General features: G+C 43.1%; 1 protein-coding gene across 1 annotated transcript; it reads left to right on the top strand.

The window, feature by feature from the left end:
• Positions 1-277: 277 nt before the first annotated feature.
• LOC126505830 (Parkinson disease protein 7 homolog) lies at positions 278-1,068 on the top strand. Its single transcript, XM_050149070.1, has 2 exons — positions 278-287; positions 587-1,068. The coding sequence occupies exons 1-2, from the start codon at positions 278-280 to the stop codon at positions 1,066-1,068; spliced, it is 492 nt and encodes a 163-aa protein (XP_050005027.1).
• The last annotated feature ends 265 nt before the right edge of the window (positions 1,069-1,333 follow it).

Genomic DNA, 1,333 nt, shown 5'->3' with positions numbered 1-1,333 from the left:
TAAATGCTGATTTTAGTTTTTTTTTTTTTTTTTTTTTTTTTTTTACAGGTTTCAAGTTTGGGTACCCGTGAAATTTGTTCATGTCTCCATCATTCCTTGTTGTTCCTTGTTGTTTAAAACACATTCATTTAATGATTATAACAGTGTGTCCCATGATGTCCAGGGTGCATAATTTAGTGTTTAAATTCTATTATATATTGTGAAACATTGTGTTCAAAGATCTTAAGAATTACTATGAGAGTAGGAAAAAAAATTTGAATCAACTTTGTGATCCGTAATGAGCATGAGTGAGAAACAACTATGGTAATATTTTCCTTGAGGAAAATTAAATATTTAGCATAATTGTTTTTTTTTTTCCAAGAGTCGGTAAACTGTTTATTCTACTAGGAACATTCAGAAATGTACAGACCTAGGCTTCGGGGTGGGATCCCCATGTGGTGGCTACGTCACACGCTAGTTCCCGAGGCTCACTGGCTTCTGGACACAGTATTTCTGGACACAGTATGGGCCGAGGATAGGCACTGGCTTCCAATGGTCTACCTCGACCTTGGGGTCCAGGGCTTGGGCTCTAGTCTTTGAGAATAAGTGGTGGATGTCATGCGCCGAGCTGGGATTAAAGTCACCGTTGCAGGCTTGGCTGGGAAAGACCCTGTGCAGTGTAGCCGTGATGTAATGATTTGTCCTGATGCCAGTCTTGAAGATGCAAAAAAGCAGGGACCGTACAATGTGGTGGTTCTTCCAGGAGGCAATCTGGGTGCACAGAATTTATCCGAGTCGCCTGTAGTGAAGGAGATTCTGAAGGAGCAGGAGAGCAGGAAGGGGCTCATAGCTGCCATCTGTGCAGGTCCTACAGCTCTGCTGGCTCATGAAATTGGTTTTGGAAGCAAGGTCACAACACACACAGGGGCTAAGGACAAGATGCTGAATGGAAGTCACTACAACTACTCAGAGAGCCTCGTGGAAAGGGATGGCCTGATCCTCACCAGCCGAGGGCCGGGGACTAGCTTCGAGTTCGCACTGGCCATTGTGGAGGCGCTCAGCGGCAAGGAGGTGGCTGACCAAGCATAATTGGTTTTATAACATTCACTATTTATCTAACATTGATAAGCAGTTATATCTAACCAAAAGTATTTATGGGGTAAGAAGGATGCCTAAAAGAAATATCACACTAGCTCAGAATTGAGAATAATAGAGTGTTATTTAGTTAGGGGTAGACACACAAATTACAATCCTCTGCTGGAATGGAGAAAAGCAACTGAATCCAGCAGGAGGAAGAGAGACTGGACACGTGCTTTAAATCAGCATCAGAAGCATAAGAGGGCACACCCAAGTG

Source organism: Alexandromys fortis, unplaced genomic scaffold (assembly GCF_014885135.2).
Source record: "Alexandromys fortis isolate MF-2015 unplaced genomic scaffold, M_Fortis_MF-2015_v1.1 scaffold_4, whole genome shotgun sequence".
Classification (NCBI taxonomy): Eukaryota; Metazoa; Chordata; class Mammalia; order Rodentia; family Cricetidae; genus Alexandromys; species Alexandromys fortis.
Note: the sequence above shows the minus strand (reverse complement) of the source record. Positions and strands in the feature narration are given on the sequence as shown.